At 43.7% G+C, this 19,436-nt stretch overlaps 2 protein-coding genes across 2 annotated transcripts; both read right to left on the minus strand.

Moving 5' to 3' along the window:
* Window positions 1-308: 308 nt before the first annotated feature.
* LOC122919268 (growth-regulated protein homolog gamma-like) lies at window positions 309-2,343 on the minus strand. Its single transcript, XM_044268207.1, has 4 exons — window positions 2,241-2,343; window positions 2,007-2,130; window positions 1,814-1,897; window positions 309-1,060 (listed from the first exon to the last, which is right to left on the minus strand). The coding sequence occupies exons 1-4, from the start codon at window positions 2,332-2,334 to the stop codon at window positions 1,030-1,032; spliced, it is 333 nt and encodes a 110-aa protein (XP_044124142.1). The 5' UTR covers window positions 2,335-2,343; the 3' UTR covers window positions 309-1,029.
* Window positions 2,344-17,648: 15,305 nt separating this feature from the next.
* Window positions 17,649-18,539, minus strand: LOC122889526 (platelet factor 4-like). Its single transcript, XM_044224758.1, has 3 exons — window positions 18,385-18,539; window positions 17,945-18,080; window positions 17,649-17,736 (listed from the first exon to the last, which is right to left on the minus strand). Exons 1-3 carry the CDS (start codon window positions 18,485-18,487, stop codon window positions 17,649-17,651), a joined length of 327 nt encoding a protein of 108 aa, XP_044080693.1. The 5' UTR covers window positions 18,488-18,539.
* Window positions 18,540-19,436: the final 897 nt, after the last annotated feature.

A 19,436-nucleotide genomic window follows, 5' to 3' on the forward strand; every position in this document is an offset into this window, starting at 1 on the left:
TCTCTTGCTGTCTCACTGTCTCTCTAAATAATAGCAACAACAACAAAAACCGGTAATATATACCAGTAACTCTCACACTGAGGGGCAAAGGGAAACCCGCATTTTGAAAAAGCACATTCTTGGGTTTGGGAAACTCAAGGTGAGTGATATCTACCATCAGATAAAGTTAAGCCTAAATTATTTCCTTTTCTCTATGTAGCATATTGAATGCCCAGGAGGAAAAATTTTTTTAGAAGGTTGAGAAATATTGGTGTAAATCATTAGCTTATCCAGTAAAGATAGCCTTTTCCCACTAAATGAAACAAGCATTTTTTTTTTTACTTTGAGATACTTTATTTTCAAGTTCTTTTGCAAAAACAGCAATAAATATTTGAACTTCTCTGTTAGAAGACATAGAAAAACAATGTATAATTAAGACTAAACAAGGCATTATGCCTTACAAGAAAGACATAAAATGTCCAAAGGATATTTAGAACATTGTAGTTCCTAAAGCTTCAACATGAGAAATGTTGACCACATACTGTGAAATTATTTCAGTAAATAATAGCTGACATTCTTTTAAACGATTACAAAAGCAGATGTACACATATATTCCCCAAATTGACAATGAACTCGCCGTCTATTTGCTCGGATCCCCCTCTCTCCCCAGCCTCCGTCACAGTGGCTGGCATTCCGTTGGCCCACCAGAAGTATTAATTTAATGATTGGAGAATATTTGCAAGTCTTTTACCTTCAAATTAAATAAGAATCCAGGTCGAGCTAAATTGGGTTTAACATAAAATAGATAAAAATAGCGGTACAGTACACAAATAGATTCAATTACATCCTAATTATTTTATGTGTAAAATATTAATATGGAAATCTTTATAAACCAACCAACCAATAAATAAATAAATAGGAGAACTCTCCTAGGAGATGCTCAAACATATTAAGCCCAGTTCAGGTGGAGCTGGGAACTGGGAGCTGATGATTCCACTTTTCCTCTTGGATTCCTGCTAGGGCGGGGCCTGATCCGGGTCTAGCCACCAATCAGCTTCCTCCTTCCTCTGGTCGGTTGGAGCTGCCCAATAAGGAGAGAAATGTCATCCTTTGTAGCTGCTAAGGGAAGATACCACCAGCGCAGCCCTCTTCTCCTGTCCTGACCCTGAGGTTCCAGAGTTTTCTAAATCTAGTCTCCCCAGCCTAGCATCCAAAGGCTATTCCCTACGCTGTGCAGCAGAGACCTCTAAGTTCTTGGATGCTTTTATTTAGGAACGCAGGTGGGGGCCTGTGGGGCCTAACTGAAGCTTTAGATCATCATCATCATCGTAATAATAGCAATTGTCCTTGAGTCACGTGGCTCAGAATGGACAGAAAGGACAATAGTAATTGTCCTTGAGTCACGTGGCTAATAGATGGTAGAATCCAGATTTATTCCCAGTGCAGGGTCACTACAAAGTGTCTGCTCTTCACCTCTAAGCTTTAGGGCCTATGGTGCAGAAAAGCCAAGAGTTCTGCTTTTCAGATGTGAAGCCTAGAAGGAATGGGAGGGGTGGGGAGAGGAATAGGCCTGGGTTTTTCAACAGGTGGAAACTTTTTAATATAACTAACACCAATCAGAATCTAATGAAAGCAGGTATACCCACACTCATTTGCATGGGGACTGAAGGCACAGGAACTATCCTTCTGGCACTAGAACAAATGAATGATCTTACTGGCAAATTCCACTGTGAAATAATAACGATTTTCAGTCCTTCAGCTAAACTCTTGATGAAAACTCCCAGGAGTGGTGACCTATGGGTCTCGTCCCACGTGAGTAAAAGGCACAACTCACTTGTTCAGCATCTTGTTGATGAGTCTCTTGACCAGGGGGGCTTCGGGGTTGAGACAAACCTCCTGCCCATTCTTGAGAGTGGCTCTGCGGAGAGAAGGCAGAGTCCGCGTCGGCGGGGCTGCGGCCGGGCGGCCGGGCGGGGGCAGCGGGGCAGGGGGGCGGCCGGGGCTCAGCGGCGCGGGGGGTCACTTACATGACTTCCGTCTGCTCGCAGTGGGGTCCCGAGGGCGTCAGCACGACGTTCTGGATATTCTTGAGGTGAATCCCCTGCACGGTCTGCAGGCACTTGCAGCGCAGCTCGGCGGCCACGGGCGCCCCTGCGGGGAGAGCGCACGGGGTGAGCGCGCCGTCCCGGGTGGGCGCCCCCCGCCTCCGCCCCCCGCCCCCCGCCCCCCGCCCCGCCGGGGGCTGCGGCCCCGAGTGTCACCTGCGGCGCGGCGGCCGGCGGGGAGCAGCAGCAGCAGCAGCAGCGCGGCGCCGAGGAGCCGGAGGGCGCGGGGGGCGGCGGCGGCGCGGGCCATGGGGCTCAGCTCGGAGAGTCGGGGCGGCGGTGCGGGCGCTGCGGAGCGGGAGCGGGCGCGGGCCGAGCGGGCTCTGTGGCTCCCGGAGTCGGGAGAACCGCTTTTATGCCCGGTCGGCGCGGGGCCGTGAGCCAGCCCGGGGCCAGGGAAATTCCCGGCAGCGCAGGTCGCTCCGGGGTCGGAAAGGTCGTGGCGGCCCCGCCCCGCGGTGGAGGGGGACCCGCCCGGCCACCCGCCTGCCCGGCCTCCCGCGTGTCCCCGCGAGTCGGGGACCTTCTCCTCCCTCCGGAATCCCCAAAGGGGTCGTGAGTGGCCGTCGCGCTGCCGCTCGGGCGCCCAGCGGTCCCGGGTCGCCGGGCGGGAAAGGATCTCGGCGCCCCGGACAAGGGCAGCAGCACTGCGTTAGAGCGAGAGTTCTCCCTCTTTAGTTATCAGTTTCGGGGGAATTAAGGACAGTGAGGGGCAAATTTGCTTAACGACCCTTTATCTCTACGTGCTGTCTCTCGATTTCGTTCTGCGTATTCCGCGCACCCGAAGCGACGGCCGTCTCGGATCCCAGAGGGGGTTCCGAGCCGGCTCTGGTGTATTTTCAAACCGCGCTCAGATCGTGTTGCTCACGTTTTCCACTTGGTGGGAAGAGGGATCAGGGTCTAAACTTGATTCCAGTGTTGATTTTTTTCAGAGTTGAGGACTGACGTGACCTCTTTTCTGTATCCTGCTGAGCGTCCTTCTTCCCTATGAGAGGCGGGAACTCCCCAGGTTCCGGGGAGATCTCCTTTTCCAAATGCAAGAAGGGCTCAGATTTGATCGACGAAATAGGGGACCGGCCGTCAAAGCTGTAGAGGGGCTAGTCGGGCAGGCTGGCGGAATTCGCCCCCTCTGGTCCATCTCTGGACAATACAGCACCCGGTCCCCAGCGAGTGGGCGCCTGCTGTGTAGCTCCCTTGGTCCTGCTGTGTGCGGATCAAGCACGAACCGCCAGATCACGCTCAGAATCCCCTTCCCTGTACTACGGGACCTTCGGTGTTGGTCCCCCTTTCTCTAGCAGGGATGACGTGTCTCTCTTTTCTGACTAGGGATTTCAGTCTTTGAACCTGACACCTTGACTACTTTTGCACCAGAAGTGTTAGAGAACTCTTACTAATTCACTATGAGGTATATAGGTCTGGAGTGTAATAATTCTCCAGGGTACACTCAGAATTCTTGGAGGCGTGGAATCCGATGGGAAGCGTGGCGGGGGTTTGGGGTGGGTGGGGGGCGCCGGGAGCAGACAGGAATGGCGTCTGGCCGGGGTGGGGTCTCTAAGAACCAGGCTCCAGGCAGCCCCGTGTAGGGAACACGCCTGTACATAGTAGCCCGCCACTGGGCACGCAGCGAAACTGCTTACCTCCAGTTGCCACCTATCACTTGCAGTTGTTAAACATTTCTTTGTCTACCCCGAGGTAATTATGAGAAATGACTCAACATTTGTGGGAGCCAGCACAGATTAAGCACTTTATAAATGTTCGTTAAGTGAGATAGCTTTTCCCAGCATTGCCTAAACAGAAACTCAACCTGTTGTAAATCCTTCCATAAAGAAAAAAAAAAAAAGTAATGGAAAGGTTCACTCCCTAATTTTTCTCTTCACATTTAAAATTTTCTGTACTAGGATTTCTGAAAAGAAGGCACATCTGTACTCTACTAAGACATACACAGGATTTAAAAAAAAAAATTACTGTTGAGATCTATGACTGATTTATTTTGTAGTCCTATTTCCTTTTTCTTTTTTTTTTAAATTAAGATTTTATTTATTTATTTGACAGAGAGGGAGTACTACCAGAGGGAGAAGCAGAGAGAGAGGGAGAAGATGACTCCCTGCTGATCCGGGAGCCCATGCAGGTCTCTATCCCAGGACCTGAGCCATAGGCAACACTGTTTTCAATCACTTCATCTATAAAAGGAGTTTGACTTACTCTCCATGTCATTGGTTGGAAAAGATTCATAAAATGAATGTCTACCTTCAAAAACATTCTAGCCTTGATCAGTATGCTTCTGAGAGGGCAAATGAGGGAAATTAGAATATTAAAAGATTAAAATTTGTCTTAAGCAGTAAGAAGTGAGAAAAAAGTTGTCAATATGTTACTAGCTTATGAATAATTAAAGCTGTGGTTCTCCTCTTGTTATAAATTGTTTTGTGGGATTTGATGGGAAACTGGCTCAGAATCCCAAAAATATTCTTTAAAAGTTGAAAAATGTATTTTTTTACTTGTACTTGTAAAACAGTTTCATTTTATGAAGTTTATAGAATCAGAGAGACATGAAGAGTTGTTTTTTTCCCTATAATCTCTTTTGTTTGTTCTACAGAACAAACTTTAAGAAAATCACCAAAAAATTGCTTTTTCTGTCAATGAACATAGTGGTGAACAAGAAGCGTTTACAGGATTTTGAGTAAATATGAAAGAGGCCACTTCCTTTATTTAGTTGCCACATACATGAGCAAATTACTAAGGCCCTGCACCCACCCCAAGGCTTAGCATGTTTGTTTTGTGCAAACTGCAGGAGCTTTTCTAAGAGTTTTACAAATACTCATTCAATCTTCCAAAGAACGCTGTGAAGTAGATATGAGACTTTAAGGTTATCTTTATGGGGCTTTAAGTTTACAAATAAAGAAACTAAGGTGAAGAGAGATGAGGTAACTTTCCCTACATCCCAAGGTGTTCAGCCCGGGACTCAGACTCCGAGAGAATGGCCTTGAACCATTATGCTATGATAAAGATGCTCTGTGATACGTGGTTAAGAATTTCTAGAGAGGAGTGATTTAAAAAAAAAAAAAAAAAAGAGCTGCTTTTGGACCCCTGAGTGACTCAGTCGTTTAAGCATAGGACTCTTGGTTTCTGCTCAGGTCAGGATCTCAGGGTGATAAGATCAAGGCCCTCATCGGGCTCTATGTGGCTCATTGAGCCAGCTTGATTCTTTCTTCCCCTTCCCTCTGCCCTTTCTCTGCCCCATGTATTTACTCTCTCTGAAAACAAAAATTTAAAAAGGGCACCTGGGCGGCTCGGTTGGTTAAGCAACTGCCTTTGGCTCATGTCATGATTCCAGGGTCCTGGGATGGAGTCCCACATTGTCCTCCCCCTGCTCTGTGGTGAGCCTGCTTCTCCCTCTCCCTCTGCCTGCCACTCGCTTGTGCTCTATTTCTCCCTCTGTCAAATAAATAAAATAAATAAGATCTTAAAAATAATAATAAACAAAAATAATAAAAATTTTAAAAAATAAAAAAACTGTTAATCCCCTAGCTGAATAGTTCAAATTTACTTTTTCTACAATACAGACATAACAGAATGATCATGCACCTGCATCGTTTTGTTTCACTCTACATAACTCTCCTGTTACAACTCTTTCATATAGCTTGTTTTATTTTCTTAAATTGTCCAATTTTGAGAAACTAGTCACTCGACCATGCAGAAATCTGGCAAACATCCCCTTAACTAAAGGATGAAGGTTAATGGTGTAATGCAGTGTGAAGTGGATATCATGTGCCTCCTGATACAATATGATGAAAGGGGCACTTCAACTCTTTGGTATTTTCCCCAAAAGTTCATAACTCCAGTCTCACCAGGAAAAAAAAAAAAGTCCTTCAAACCCAAATTGAGGAATAACAAATGGCTGACTAGAGCTCTTCAAAAATGTCAAGGTCATGAAAAATAAGGAAAGACTCAGAAAGAGTCACAGTTCAGAGGGAAGTATGAGAGGTGACAGTGAACTTCAGTGTGGTCTCCTGGGTTGGGTCTGGACAAGAAAGAGGACAGTGAGGGGAGAACCTGGCGAAGTCCAGGAGAGTATGGAGTTTTCATTAGTAAAAATGTGCCAATGTTGGTTTCGTAGCTTTGGCAATGTCACCTTGCTAAGGTTTGCAAAAGAAGAAACTGAGTAAAGAGTACAGAAAACTACTATTTTTACCAATTTTGTCAATTTAAAATTATTTCAAAACACACAAAAAAGGTATTATTTTAAAAAACTTGCTCTTTTAAAATCTATTTAGAGTACCACCCAAATGAAATCAGTGGACATGCGTGCTTTACTGCTAGCTTCCTGGGGGGAAAAAAGAATTTTTGTTGAGTTCATATTTGCTCAGCTATGAAAAGCTGAAATATCCACTGCTCCAGATCGGACACTTCGTCATGTGTTAGAGGCTTAAAGAGTTTGACTTCAGCACTAATCATGCTGCACAAATCTCTCAATTTCATGTAACTAAAGAAAAACAGACATGATCTCCAGACCCAACCCAAGACTGACGTAAATGAGGGTGTTTAGGGAGATCAGAACTCTTATTTATCTACAGAAGCTGCCAAAAAATAGGAGTAAATGAAGCATGTCAAGAAGCAGTGACACTTGAAGATTTTGTGGAGTTTAACTTCCAGGAATAACCTCGCATCACTTGTTTTTGGAAATGAAGTAAAGAGGAAAGGGTTGTTTGTTATATGTTCTTTAATATGCCACTTAAATCCATGAAATCTTTCTCAACTGAAATGCAGATATGTTTATAAGCACAGGACTGCTGTAACCTACTACAATAAACAAGTCCATTCTCTTATTTGAATATGTGCCTCTCTAAGCCAATTACTTCTGCAAGAGTTAAATGTCAAGTTGTGTGTTGGGTTTTTTTGTTTGTTTGTTTGTTTGTTTGTTTGTTTTTTAGATTTTATTTGTTTATTTGAGGGAGAGAGAACTTGAGAGGGGAGAGGGTCAGGGAGAGAAGACTCCACATTGAACAAGGAGCCTGATGCAGTACTTGATCCTGGGACTCTGGGATCATGACCTGAACCAAAGGCTCAACCAACTGAGCCACCCAGGTGCCCCTAAACACCAAGTTTTTAATGAACACTCTTTAAGCCAGGACAAGCAACAACTCTTAAGGAATGGAAGAGTCTTTAAGAGACATGCTCTGGTGGTTAAGTTCCATTTGCCCTCTGTAATTATTACAAATCTTTTGGGATTGACAGTTAATAAAATCCAGAATGTTCACACCCTCTGGGCTCACTGCTTTGCGCTGGTCATGGCTGCAGCAGCCCAAAGCAAACCATTGTAAACTTACACCTCTTATCTTGGCCACACCAGGTAACTTTCTGCCCCAAAGTTTCTCTGTCACTGACATGGAAAATCTCTTGCCAATAAGGAAGAGGCAATGGTAACTATTTCCTCCTCTGTCATGGTTTAGGCAGATATTCTGTATGACTTCTCACAAGATCCCCAGCAGGACTAAACCCCAAAGGTGCCTACACTCTGTTTCACTCTTCCCGGTTCTCCAGTCCCAACCTTGGGAATGTTTCCCCAAATAAATCTGCCTGTATGGCAGGCTGATGACTCAGGTTCTGCCTTTTTGGAGGGCACAGAAGCTGAGACACTGCTCCATCCTGAGAACCACACATGTTGTTGGCAAGCAGGAATGGGCAGAAGATCTCTGACTACTCCCAGCTTGTCCAAAATGACCTCTTCTGATGGACTGACTCCAGCTCTGAGGGGAGAAGAGTGAGGATGTCTGAAAATGACACTAAATTCTTGGATTCATCTGCCCTACAGGCCAAAGGCATTAGGGTGTACCAGGAATAGGTCAGCCTCTCTATCCAGCCTCCTCAGAAACTGCATGTTGGGCTCCCCTTTCTCTTTTTCCTGCTAACACACCCTAGAATTACTTCCTCTCAGTCCATGAAGTTCAGGGGGATGAACTATTTCTTAGTTCGCCACCCAGCCCTGCTGGTTGATTCAGAGATGGACAAGTGAATTAGGTCTGTTCAAATGAGAAACAGTCCCTAGAATTTTTGTTGAAACAATTGAAAAAGAATTGAAAAGAATTGTCTAATTCTTCCTAGGCTGCCAAACTGGTAAAGAGGGGATCCAGAGGTGACCCAGTGCTTGGGGAGAGTCTGCCTAAGGATGAAGCTGGCACAGAGGAAAGCACATGAAATGCAAACAAATTACAAAGGACATTGTTTGGACACCCATGTCCTCCAGGTGACTCTGATTGATTCATGGATGCTATGTCAGCCAACAGATCCCCCCTCCCCCCTCCCTCCCTTCCTTTTCACTTCTCTTCTCTTCTCCTTCCTTCCTTCCTTCCTCCCTTCCTTCTCTCTCTCTCTCCCTCACCACTTAAATTAGATGTCTCTTTCTTGCCTGGCTCAACACCGTTCATTTCCACATTTCTGCTAGAGGTGACTTGCCAACACAAGTAGTTAGTTCTATTTACTCTATTTCTAATCCACTTATCCATTTATTCCTTCAACATTTATCAACTGCTTATAAGCTAAGAAACAAATTGAGCTACACAGAGGAAAAAGACATTTTCTGTCACTACCAAATTCACAATCTATAGGAGTAAGAAAAACAAAAATGGAGTTGTCTGGACGTCCATGATATTTACCAATGCATAGAGCTTTTTTTTTTTTTTTTTTTTTTTTTTTTAGATTTCATTTATATTGAGAATGAGGGAGAGCAGGTGGAGGGTCACAGGGGAAAGGAGACAGAGAGTCTCAAGCAGATTCTGCGTCAAGGGCAGAACCTGAGGCAGGGCTCGATCTCTCAACCGATCTCTCAACTCCCTGAGCTCAACCAGGGAGCCCCAGTGCACAGAGATTTATAGACCCTGAGAGGAGGGGGGCATCTGATTCCCTTTGTTGGAAGGGTGGGAGGTATCAGAGAAAACTTTCTGGAGGAGGATGCTATCTAAGGTGAGTGAGTAGGGAACCATTCCAGAAAAAGAGGATCAAATAACCGAAGGCATGAAAGGAAGAATCACTGTGGTATGACATGACTACAAAAATAAGCAGTTTATTTTTTTTTTTCCAAGTTTAACGCTGAAGCAGGAAGTGCAGAGATACAGAACAGGCAGACATGCATGGCCCAGCGATGTCTACTTGACACTCAGGAGCCATTTCAAATGGCACTTCCATCAGAAAGTTCATAACAAGGTTACCTTGACTCTTGGCTACTGATCGTGTTATTGGGAACCACTGGTTTACATACTCCCACTCTGAAAAGAAGCCATCATATCTCATTTCTCTTTGTGTCCTCATCTCCAGTATGAATTCATCCATACAAAGCATTCAACAAATGTTTGTTGAGACAATGCATGAACAAATGGTTCCAGGCCAATGTTGTATGTAACTAAAGTGTCCTGAGGTCAGGACATCAGGAAACCATCCTTGAAGGATTGGCAACAGTTTAGATTTCCTTACATTTGCCTGCTTTGACCACTCAGCATCAGCCTTTCTGGGGACGTGAGGGAATACAGATGAGCGAGCATTCGAATTACAGTGAAAGAGTTCAGGAAGAGTATCTAACTGAGGCAGCCAGAGAAATGAATCTGAACCAACATGTCTAGAAAGTTCTGAGACCATGGTCTGCCAACATGTCCAAAGAACACCAGTAAGACCTACAAAAATATTCAAAGCCGGAGCACCTGAACAAGGTCAGGAATTAAACAAAGGAAGTCCAGGTTGACTGCCACAAGTGGAACTGGAGCAGAATGTTTGGGCTTTAAGATCCATCTGCATCATGGTATATGGGTAGATCCAGCCAATTAAAGGTATAAGATCTGGGCAGGTGGTGAATGGATAATAGCTATTTATCCCATATATTTTTTGGTTCATCTATGTGTGTAAGGCACAGTGATGGCTAGAGTAGGAGATATGAAATTATATAAAGTTCAGTTTCTAGCACAAATTTATTTAGCCTGTCTGCTTTCTTCTGCAATGGAAGATCATTTAATTTTCTGTTCCTGACGTGATCATCCGTGGATTTAATCAGTCTACAAATACTTAATATCATTTAGTTAACACTGAGAACCATTTGATATACTAGTTTTTATCAGGTTTTTTTTTAGGTTTATTGATTTTAAATGTTTTATAAATTGCTTTTTATCTCCATTTTCTTAAAATTGTTCCCTGAACGTTCTGCTCACTAAATCAATGGCATCATGATGACACATGTAACAGGAAGAAGTATAGGATTGCCAAAATTGCAAAAGAATAAGGAAATGAGAAAACTTTTCTTAGAAATAATCACATAAGAAAGCTGCTTTGGAGATGACAACACCCTTATGACCTTATCGTATTATGGAAACCAAATTTAGGAAGTCAAAAGATGAATGTATAAACTGCAAAAGAAAATGCATAGCATAAGGATACAGATTTCAAGTAGTAAATGTGAATCATCATAAAGACCAGATAATGAGCATGCTGTCCACAGTATTTTCCAATATTCATTATCTCTCAATTTTTTGGCCAGAAATGTTTTGTTTTTATTTTTGCTTCCTAGACTCTGTCCATATACTCAGGCAATCTTGGAGGCATAGGATTCCGCATGATACTTCTTTCAAAGGGGTGGCTCTGCTGGTGTATGCCTGAGCCAGTTTGTTGATGGACATTTCTGAAGTGGTGGAGGGCGTTAAGGAAATATGAGATCCAATTAAATATGGTGGCAATATGGTAGAAGTGAAGAAAAGATGACTTGGTTGTTTGTACTTTACATGTGTGTAGGTTGCACATTGAATGTGAGTATCCACAGTAAAATTATGTTTAATGAGTACATATTATAGCATCTGTGTGATGGAAGACTGTGGATGGACAGACAAGGGGAAATCTTAGCAGATTCCCTAATAGATATGGATGTGACTCTAACTAAAGAGTCATACGAATCATTGATAGGGTAAATGGCATGGATGTGTTATAACGTCTGTGAATAATTTGGTGAAATCTTTGAGCCTAACAAAGTCAGGTGTGGGAAAACAGAGTCTTTATTGTTCAACCCACTTTTTATTGATAAGGTGCCTAGTCCAGCCCCCAACTGCACCATTGCATTATGGTGCTAACTGCATTACTGCCTCCCTTCACGTAGTGAATAAATATCAACCAACATTTATTTAGTGCCCACTCTGTTAGGCACTTCTCTGGAAGTGGGAATGAAGAGAAGAGGCAAGACCCTGATTCCTTGATGTGAAGGAAGGAACAGATAAATAATCACAGTGTGGTCTAATCTTTATTCCGATGGAGATTGATATACACTGCTTTATTCCCTTTTTCCTCAATTGATCCTGTCTTCGTTCCTAGAATTACTGTGAACATAATTCACCAATTCTCCAGCACAGCTGCTAAGTAAGAGCTGACTGCTCCAACTCTGCTTGGTGACTGCTCTGCCTTCAAGATTTACTACCTTTCATCACAACACTGCCTAATAGTGCATGATTCCCATGGCTCTGCTTCAGCAAAGATACAAATATTACACAAGGTGACAACCAAAGTTTATTTCTTGTCCTTGTTTTCTTTACAAGATAAACAGTTATGCCAGGCTTCCACTCACCAGATCTCCTAAATATTTTATAGATAATGCTGGGTGATAAACATCGTGGTTTTGCTATTTAATTTCCTTTAATTGTTATCCTAAGTGGAAAACACAACTTGTATTTGTCACATTAAACTTGTTTCTTAACCACAGTAGCTGCCCACCCCCCACTTAACCACCAAGGATAAGTTCTAGGACCTTCAGTGGTTGCCTGAAAGACAGATAGTACTGAACCCTATATACACTGTGTTCTTTCTAATACAGACATAACTGTGATAAAGTTTAACTTATAAATTAGGCACAGTAAGAATTAACAAAATAGGGGTGCCTGGGTGGCTCAGTGGTTTAAGCCTCTGCTTTCGGCTCAGGTCATGAGCTCAGAGTCCTGGGATCAAGCCCCGCATCGGGCTCTTTGCTCACTAGGGAACCTGCTTCTCCCTCTCTCTCTCTCTACCTGCCTCTCTGCCTACTTGTGATCTCTGTCTGTCAAATAAATAAAATCTTTTAAAAAAGAATTAACAAAATAGAACAACTGTAACAGTATATTGTAATAGAAGTTATCTGAATGTGGTCTCTCTCTCAAAATATTGTATTGTATTATACTCATCCTACTTCTTGTGATGATGTGTGATGATAAAATGGCTACATAATGAGAAGAAGCAAGGTGAAGAGCATACACATGGTGACTTAGTGTTAGGCTACTCTGGGTCTTCCCATGCTAAGTCAGAAGTAGGACCATCTGCTTTCAGAGTTTTTAGACCATGGTTGAGGGTAATTGCAACCAAGGAACACAAAACTGCAGAAAGGGGTCACTGCTGTAGTTATCTGCACCCACGCTTGGCGTTGCGGTTCTGTGTGGGGTAAGTTCAGGCTTGTCCACCATGTTTTCAATGCTCACTTGTTAGCTTAAGGATGTGACCACTTTTGAAAGGAAATGGTACGTGCTTTTATGGGGTAAAATTCCCAATGAACGAGAACAAAAGTAGCTCTTAGTCATTATTTTCCACTTCCAAGTCAGATCCATGCTGGGTCCTGTTCTAAGGGAGATTTACCCTTTTCCAGCAAGCTGTGAGGTGGATTTTACTGCCCTGGTTTTTTGGATGAGGAAAGTGGGAGACTCGGGTCACACAGAGTCAGAACTCTGTAACCCAAGACTGCCTTATCAAAAAGCCCTCTGAGCTAAAGACAGCTACTCCAGGGATAAGGAGAAGAACGGTAACGGAGGACGAAATGGCTATAAAACGACCAGATGAATGTACCGAATGTGTTTACTTTCTCCAAGCACTCCTGGAAAGCAATGTTTTCTGTCCTCGATTCAGTTTACATGAAGACCCACACAGAATGTGCATGAATGAAGCTGAATGGGCAGTGAGCACTAAGTATAAGAGGAAGCCCCAAGCTGAAAAAGACAGAGAATCTCAACACTTGAGACAAGTCCCTGTGTGGTGTCATAGCTACTCAAAAGCTGGCTCCTCATGGGGTTTCCAAAGACTCCAACCCCAGGTCACACCTGCAGATTGAGATTGAAAACGGACCACAAGCAAGGAGACATGACTATCCAGCTGGTCCTAACATTCTGTCCCTACCGACTCTCTGAGTGTCTTGAGAAGGACTAACTGGAATATGGCCTCCAACAGGACATGTTAAAACTCACATCTTTAGGGGCGCCTGGGTGGCTCAGTGGGTTAAGGCCTCTGCCTTCGGCTCAGGTCGTGATCCCAGGGTCCTGGGATCGAGCCCCACATCGGGCTCTCTGCTCAGCGGGGAGCCTGCTTCCTCCTCTCTCCCTCTGCCTGCCTCTCTGCCTGCTTGTGATCTCTACCTGTTGAATAAATAAATAAAATCTTTAAAAAAAAAACAAAAAAAAACAAAAAAAACTCACATCTTTAATCAAAGAACTACAGCAAGGTTTTAAAGCTATACATTATGATCCATTAGTGGGTTATGAAATACTTCATGAGCTTGTGGCCACCAGTTTCTAAAAAGTGGGAAAAATAGAACAGTAAGAAAATAAAATAACAAAGCACACCGAAAGAAACAAGTATAAGTGTATTGTGAACTTGTTCTAGCGGTATGTGTAAACACACATAATGTGGATAGCTACACACACAATACCCATAAATATGAAAGTGAATCTGAGTCTGACATTCTTTCTCTGACCAAGGAATAACTTATTTTATTTCCCCAGGACTTGGTTTCCTACCTGCAAAATTGGACAGGAATGCTCCCTAACAATAAAATAATTACTCTTTCCTTTAATTTCCTGTAATTATAGTGATGATTTATTGAAAATTAATAGTTCACTTTATAGCCAATATCCAATAACTAATATTTTGAAAAACAGATTATTTTTGAGTGGCAAAATTACACTCATTTTAAATTTTTTCCTCATATTTTCCACTATGTTTTCAACGTCATCCATAATGAGAATGAGTTTCTTGTCTTTTATAAGAAAAAAGCATTTGAATGTATCTTTTAAGCCCATTAAACCCTCGGTGATCTATGCAATGAAGAGGAAACTGTTTTTACAACAAAGGCCTTTCCAGGAGAAAAAGACACAATACTTAGAAAAATGCAGAATGCCTTCCAAGAGCAAAATATCCTTCTGTGGTTTTGTTTGGTTGATAAGGTCCATGACTGTGCAGTAAGTGCCTAGTCTGTGGACCTTTTTTGCAGGAACAAAAAAAAAAACCAAAAAGTAAGTACATTCAAACTTTATCACTCCATAAATGTTCCAAGAGCAGGAAGCTGCAGTTAGTTGCTCTCTAATTTGGGCTTTCCCCTGGCAGGAAATTTCCCCCAATGCCATTGCTGATAAAGGCAGCTACTTGAAAGTCATCTCTGGCAATTTTGAAGGAGAGATTTGCAAAGCAGTAGCACGGGGTGACTTTTGCAAAAAGCATCGGGGCCATTTGAGTCACAGATTATGGACTCTAAGTAAGTAAGTTGTTTGAGGAGGGCCTTAAAAGGAAGCTAAACAAAGATAAAAACAATCTTACCAGCCACCTCCACTTCCAATATTTTGCCTCCCAAAGTTCGTGGATTTAAGGAACTTTTACTCCTATTGCTACTTCACACCAAGAGACACTCTGTTAAATGTCTTTGTCCACGCTCTGGAATGGCTGGGATGGGGATGCTGACAGCGGTAATTATGGTTGTTAATTCTTAAGCACAGCCTTTGCGGGAGGAACAATGCTAAGCGTTTTGCGTGTGTCATCTATTTAAGCCCTCGTGGTCACTGATGAAGTAGATGCTCATACTATTCTCACTTCACAAATGAAATGAAGAAACTCGGGCACAGAGGGGAAGTCGGTGTCCATCATTGGGAGCCATGCTAAGGATTTGGACCTTGAAGGTTTTATGCAAGAAAGTATCTGTACTTTTGGAATGAGAATTCAGGTGACCTTCATATGGTAGACTGAAGGTGAAAAACACCAAATGAGTGAAAACTAGTAGGAAGACATCGTTTGCTCCCAAAAGACACATCAGCTCTCGAGAATGATTAACTACCCTCCAGTTGTGCTAAGGAGTTAATGTCTTGTGTCTTTCTACTCATTTTTTTTTTTTTAATCCTGTGGCAGTTCTATTCCTCCCTTTACCCCCAGAGTTCATTCGTATTCCTCCAAGAGCGAGGAAACTTCATTTGTAAACTGCAAGGGTGGTACATGGGACATTTCTTCTCTGAAGAATGAGCAGACAGGCCCACGGCCGGGGTGAAAGGCAGCATCCGGGGAACTGAGAGTCAGACGCATCTGTTTAACCTCTACCCAGCTGTGGCTTTGGGAGGTTCCTGAACCTTTCTGAGACTTACCTCAACTTTGCAATGGGAATAATATTTCCCATCATGCAAAGTGGGTGTGGTAATTTAGATGATACTTTGGCACTTTAAAAACCTCTATAAATAGTGTTTATTTAAATAGCTGGTCATCTCAGAGGCCCTCCACCACCCTCAAAGAGAACGAATTGTTCCAGGCTCCATTTTTTTCTCAGCAAACCAATCCTACCTCTACATATGGTTGTACTAGGTTGAAATGACATGAAATCATGAGTAAGGGTCTGTAGTGTTCTCCTGCCTCAACTAGATTCTACATCCCTGCCCACAATGGTAGGCTGAATAGTGCCACCCTTTCCCAGAAATTCCTATGCCCTAATCCCTGGAATGTGTGAAAACGTTACTTTATATGGCAAAGGGAGGAAAAAGGACTTTGCAGATGTGTTAAGGATCTTGAGGTGAAATTTTCCTGGACTATTCAAGTGGGCCCAATATCATCACAAAAGGGTTTTTTTGTTGTTTTTTTTGTTTTTGTTTTTTTGTTTTTTGTTTTGTGTTGTTTTGTTTTAAGAGACTGGCAGGGTATAAGAAGTGGAAGGGTCAGTCAGAGGAGAGAGAGGAAATGTGATAACAGAAACAGAGGTTGGAGTGATGTAGTTTGGAGATGGAGGGAGGAGCCACCAGCCCTGGACAGCAGATAGGCTCTAGAAGGTAAGAAAGACAAGGACACAGATTCTCCCCTAAAGCCTGCAGAGGAACGCAGCTCTGAGGATACCCTGAGTTTAGACTGTAAGCCCCATTTTGGACTTGTGACTTCCAGGACCAGATGATAATAAATCTGTGTTGTTGAAGCCATGATGTTCATGGTACTTTGTTATAGAAGCAATAGGTAACTAACATGCCCGTCTTGTAGCAACCTCCTTTCTCCCCAAAATGTAGTAGTATCTTCCTGAGGCGTGAATGGAAAATATAAACTTGAACCTCTCCTACCTTCTTTTTTTTTTTCCTCCTACTTTCCACAGCTGTTTAACATACAATCTTGATTTCTCCAGTGTTAAGGGATTCATGGAATGGTGGATGACTGCAAATAAAGTGTTACTGAACGTGAGAATGCCAAGGAAAAAAAATCCATCCAAAACATCTTCAGGCTGAGAACAACACTCATGGTATATGAATGGAACGTAATAAAAGCCAACTCTGTAGGTCTTCCAAATATGGGATTCACTAAAGGTAGTAATGTGGGTATAAGAACCATTTTTTAGCATTTCACTTTTGTGAAATGTCAATGTTATCAAAGCATGAATAAAGAGTAAAATATTTTAATGTAATTCTCTGGAAAGTACACACATATTTCTCTTAAGTAGTAGAGAATCTTAGTTTTATTTTTATTAATTTTTCTAATACTAGGGTAGAGTGTAAATCTTAAGAGGATAAAAGTAGTATCTGATTGATTGATTTTTAAAAAACCTAATAACTTATTATTTTAACCAAACTTTTTAAATTTAAATTCAATTAGCCATCATAACTTACATTATTAGTTTCAGAGGCAGTGTTCAACAATTCATCAGTTGCGTATAACCCCCATTGCGCATTACATCAGGTGTCCTCCTTAATGCCCATCACCAGGCTACTGCATCCCCCCACCCAGCTCCCTTCCAGCAGCCCTCAGTTTGTTTTCCTGGAGTCAAGAGCCCCTCACGGCGTGTGTCCCTCTCCGGTGACTTCCCATTCAGTTTTCCCTCCCTTCCCCTATGATCCTCTGAGCTGTTTCTTACATTCCACGTGAGTGAAACCCTATGATAGTTGCCTTTCTCTGATTTAAAAAGCCAATAACAGTTAAGTGTGATTAATTTTTACTGGCAGATCTAATTACAACATTAATATGTAAATGAATGAAGTAATGCAGTACGTAAATATGCAAATCTGTATCTGTCAAGGCATAACACCAAGTGAAGCCAGTCTTTACTAAGCCAAACTTTACCTCAAATGCATTTTTGCTTAAAATTTTGGAGATTTTTTTTTTTAATGAAACGATGTGTGGATGCTATTTCTTTGGTCTATTAAGAAATAACTCGACTATACCATAAGTCGATTTATTTTATTTATCAAGAATTTGAAGTATCATAAAAACTTCAGAAGATTTTTCCACAGTTAGGTTGAACATGGAAAAACTAAAATAAAAAACATGCTCTGTCGAAAAGGTACAGGATCAGGCAGCCAGTAACTAGCTCTTCAAAAGCTTCCTAATTATTTTCTTATACACAGGGGCATTCGGGTCCAGGCATATTTTCCTCCCATCCTTCAGCGAAGCTCTGCCAGGGAGAGAAGAGACCCGCCTTTCAGGGCTTGGATTTGAACCCGAGAGTGATTAGATGAGGGGTGCAGGAGGGTGCGGAGGCGGGACCCGGCGAAGGCAGGCCAGGAGGGGCGGGGCCGAGGCTCCGAGGGGGCTCCTAGGCACAAGGGAAGGGAGAGGAGCAGAGCGAGGGCAGGCGCTAAGAAGCTGGCGGCAAGACTCACATCATCTGGGGGGTGGGACAGTAGCTTGACACACCGATGACCTCCAGGCTGCTGATGTGCCTGGGGCGGACTAGGGAGGTGGTCTTCAGACACACGCAGCGCAGGTCCTCGTCTCCTCCCTCCAGGTCCCCTGGGGGTTGGGTCAGGGAGAGGACAGCGGAAGAGAGAGTGTTGACTCAGGGAATCACCAAACTTACCTTAGGGCTCTTTCTTGGGAAACCGTAGTAAAGTGGCTTTCATGTCCTCCCCCACAAATCATACCTCCCTCGGAGGAGCGCTGTTGACTGGATAGTAAAGCGCCCCTGGCAGCGCTTGGCACAGCCCCCACACACTGGAAAGAACTCAAAGAATGAGCGATTCAGCCCCATCCCTAGGGGTTCCCTGACTCTCTCTCTCTCTCTGCTTCCCTCTGACCCCACAATGCCTTATTCAGGTCTCACCTGTGGGGAGGGTGACCACCGCGGGCAGGAGCAGCAGTCCCAGGAGCAGCAGCCCCCGGCCCAGCCAGGGGCTGGGGGCACGGGAACGTGCGGCAACGCTCATGTCCAGCAGGAACAAGCAGAAGCCGAGAGTGCAAGGCAGTAGGGGCTGGGGCTTCTGCAGGCCAGTGGCTCCCAAGACTCTCCAGGCCCGTTTTATCCCCAGGGTCCGGAAGCTTGGGTTGGAGGATGGGAAGCTGGGATACTTCTGGGAAGAGCTAGGCCCTGGCCAGCTAAGATTAGGGGGGGCGGGGAGCCTGAGGTCAGCTGTCTTGGCTGGGCACTGAAAGCAGGATCCACAACTCCAAGATGAACTCATATACAGACACCTGAGTGCACTTAGAAACAGTACTTGACGCTTACATGTCTTGCCTTTGTCACACGTTACCGAAGACTTCTCTGTGGTCACCATGTTACAGTGTACAGGGCTGGTACCTTCCCACCGGAGGCAGTTTCTGTTTCTTCTCAACTCCCAACTTTCCAAGCACCACATACTCTCCCCTGCCTTTCCTACAGATTTCCAGTTATAGATTAACAGTTGAGTTGGGTGGTCGTGGGTGTTCAAGGTGTGTCCTTAGTAATTGTATTCTTGCTGGTAAAAAGTTGAATGTGGTATTTTGATCTTTAGATGATGACTCAGTTTTGAATTTCGCCCGAATGTGGAAGTCTTCTTCAGTCTCTTGATCTCTCCCACGCTACCACCCTTCATCCTGTCTACTCTAGGGAGCAAAGTCTGAAAGCAGGATCCACAACCCCAACATGAACTCATAGACAGGCTCCTGAGTGCAGTTAGAAACAGTACTTGACGCTTACATGTCTTATTCTCAGCTAACATGGTCCTCTGAGAAAAATTGCAGAAGTAATATTTGAACGTGTTCTTTCTTTAAAAACTTGGTGCTTAGATGTTTCTCCATGGGGCTGGGCCCAGAATGAGGTGAAGAAATAGAGTTTCCAGGCCACTTTCCCCAGAGGCTCCTGTGACCCAGCCCAGGCGGTTTAAGGCAGGCTGTCCT

This window comes from Neovison vison, chromosome 11, assembly GCF_020171115.1.
Source record: "Neovison vison isolate M4711 chromosome 11, ASM_NN_V1, whole genome shotgun sequence".
In the NCBI taxonomy this organism is placed as follows: Eukaryota; Metazoa; Chordata; class Mammalia; order Carnivora; family Mustelidae; genus Neogale; species Neogale vison.